General features: G+C 34.6%; 1 protein-coding gene across 1 annotated transcript in view; it reads right to left on the bottom strand.

Moving 5' to 3' along the window:
• The window catches only part of RCOR3 (REST corepressor 3), a 60450-nt gene that overhangs the window by 13104 nt on the left and 46664 nt on the right, over nucleotides 1–682 (bottom strand). Inside the window, exon 9 of the mRNA XM_012638331.1 lies at nucleotides 533–590. Within this exon, the coding sequence (XP_012493785.1) occupies nucleotides 533–590 (58 nt within the window). The remainder of the gene's footprint in view (nucleotides 1–532; nucleotides 591–682) is intronic.

Here is a 682-nt window from a genome sequence, read left to right on the forward strand (position 1 = left end):
GTCTCTAAAGTCTCTTTTTAAAAATATATATATTTAAAGTCAGGTTTCTAAGCATTCAGTGGTATATCTCTTGGTATGATACACTGAAAGTTTAACCATATAGTTAATATTTTTAATACCTGACATTTATCAAATAGAGAAATAATACAGAGTAATTAGAGAAACCAGAAACATATCATAGTTTATGCTTTTAACTATTAGCTATGAGTTATCAACAAATGATATAGTAAGAATGAACTCAACTGCAGGAATACTGAAGCAGAGGCAGAGAGGGCCCACGTGACTTGTTCAGCTTATCGTCACCATCAATTATCAGTGCTGAGAATGCATTATGTGCTGTTGAGGACGCAAAATGCACATAGACTCAGTATGTCACATCCACAAATACAACACAGAATTCCTGGTCATCAGGACTTTGTGGTGAACACAAGAGCCCTTTCTTGATCCATTTCTAAAGGAAGGGAAGAGCTATGGTAGTGACCTTTCATGACAAATAATTATTAACAACAATAACTGCTTATCTTTAATATACCTTGCACTGCTAGAAGCTGCTCCTCTGTGGTCCAACGGGCATTAATTTTCTGATTTGACTACAAAATTAAAGAGAAGTTTCCTAATGAGGATATGAAGACAGACATTTTTCCAAAGTGCTCATTTTTTTAACTTTTCACCAAAATCACAG

The sequence above is a fragment of the Propithecus coquereli genome, unplaced genomic scaffold (genome assembly GCF_000956105.1).
Source record: "Propithecus coquereli isolate 6110/MARCELLA unplaced genomic scaffold, Pcoq_1.0 Scaffold129, whole genome shotgun sequence".
Taxonomy (NCBI): Eukaryota; Metazoa; Chordata; class Mammalia; order Primates; family Indriidae; genus Propithecus; species Propithecus coquereli.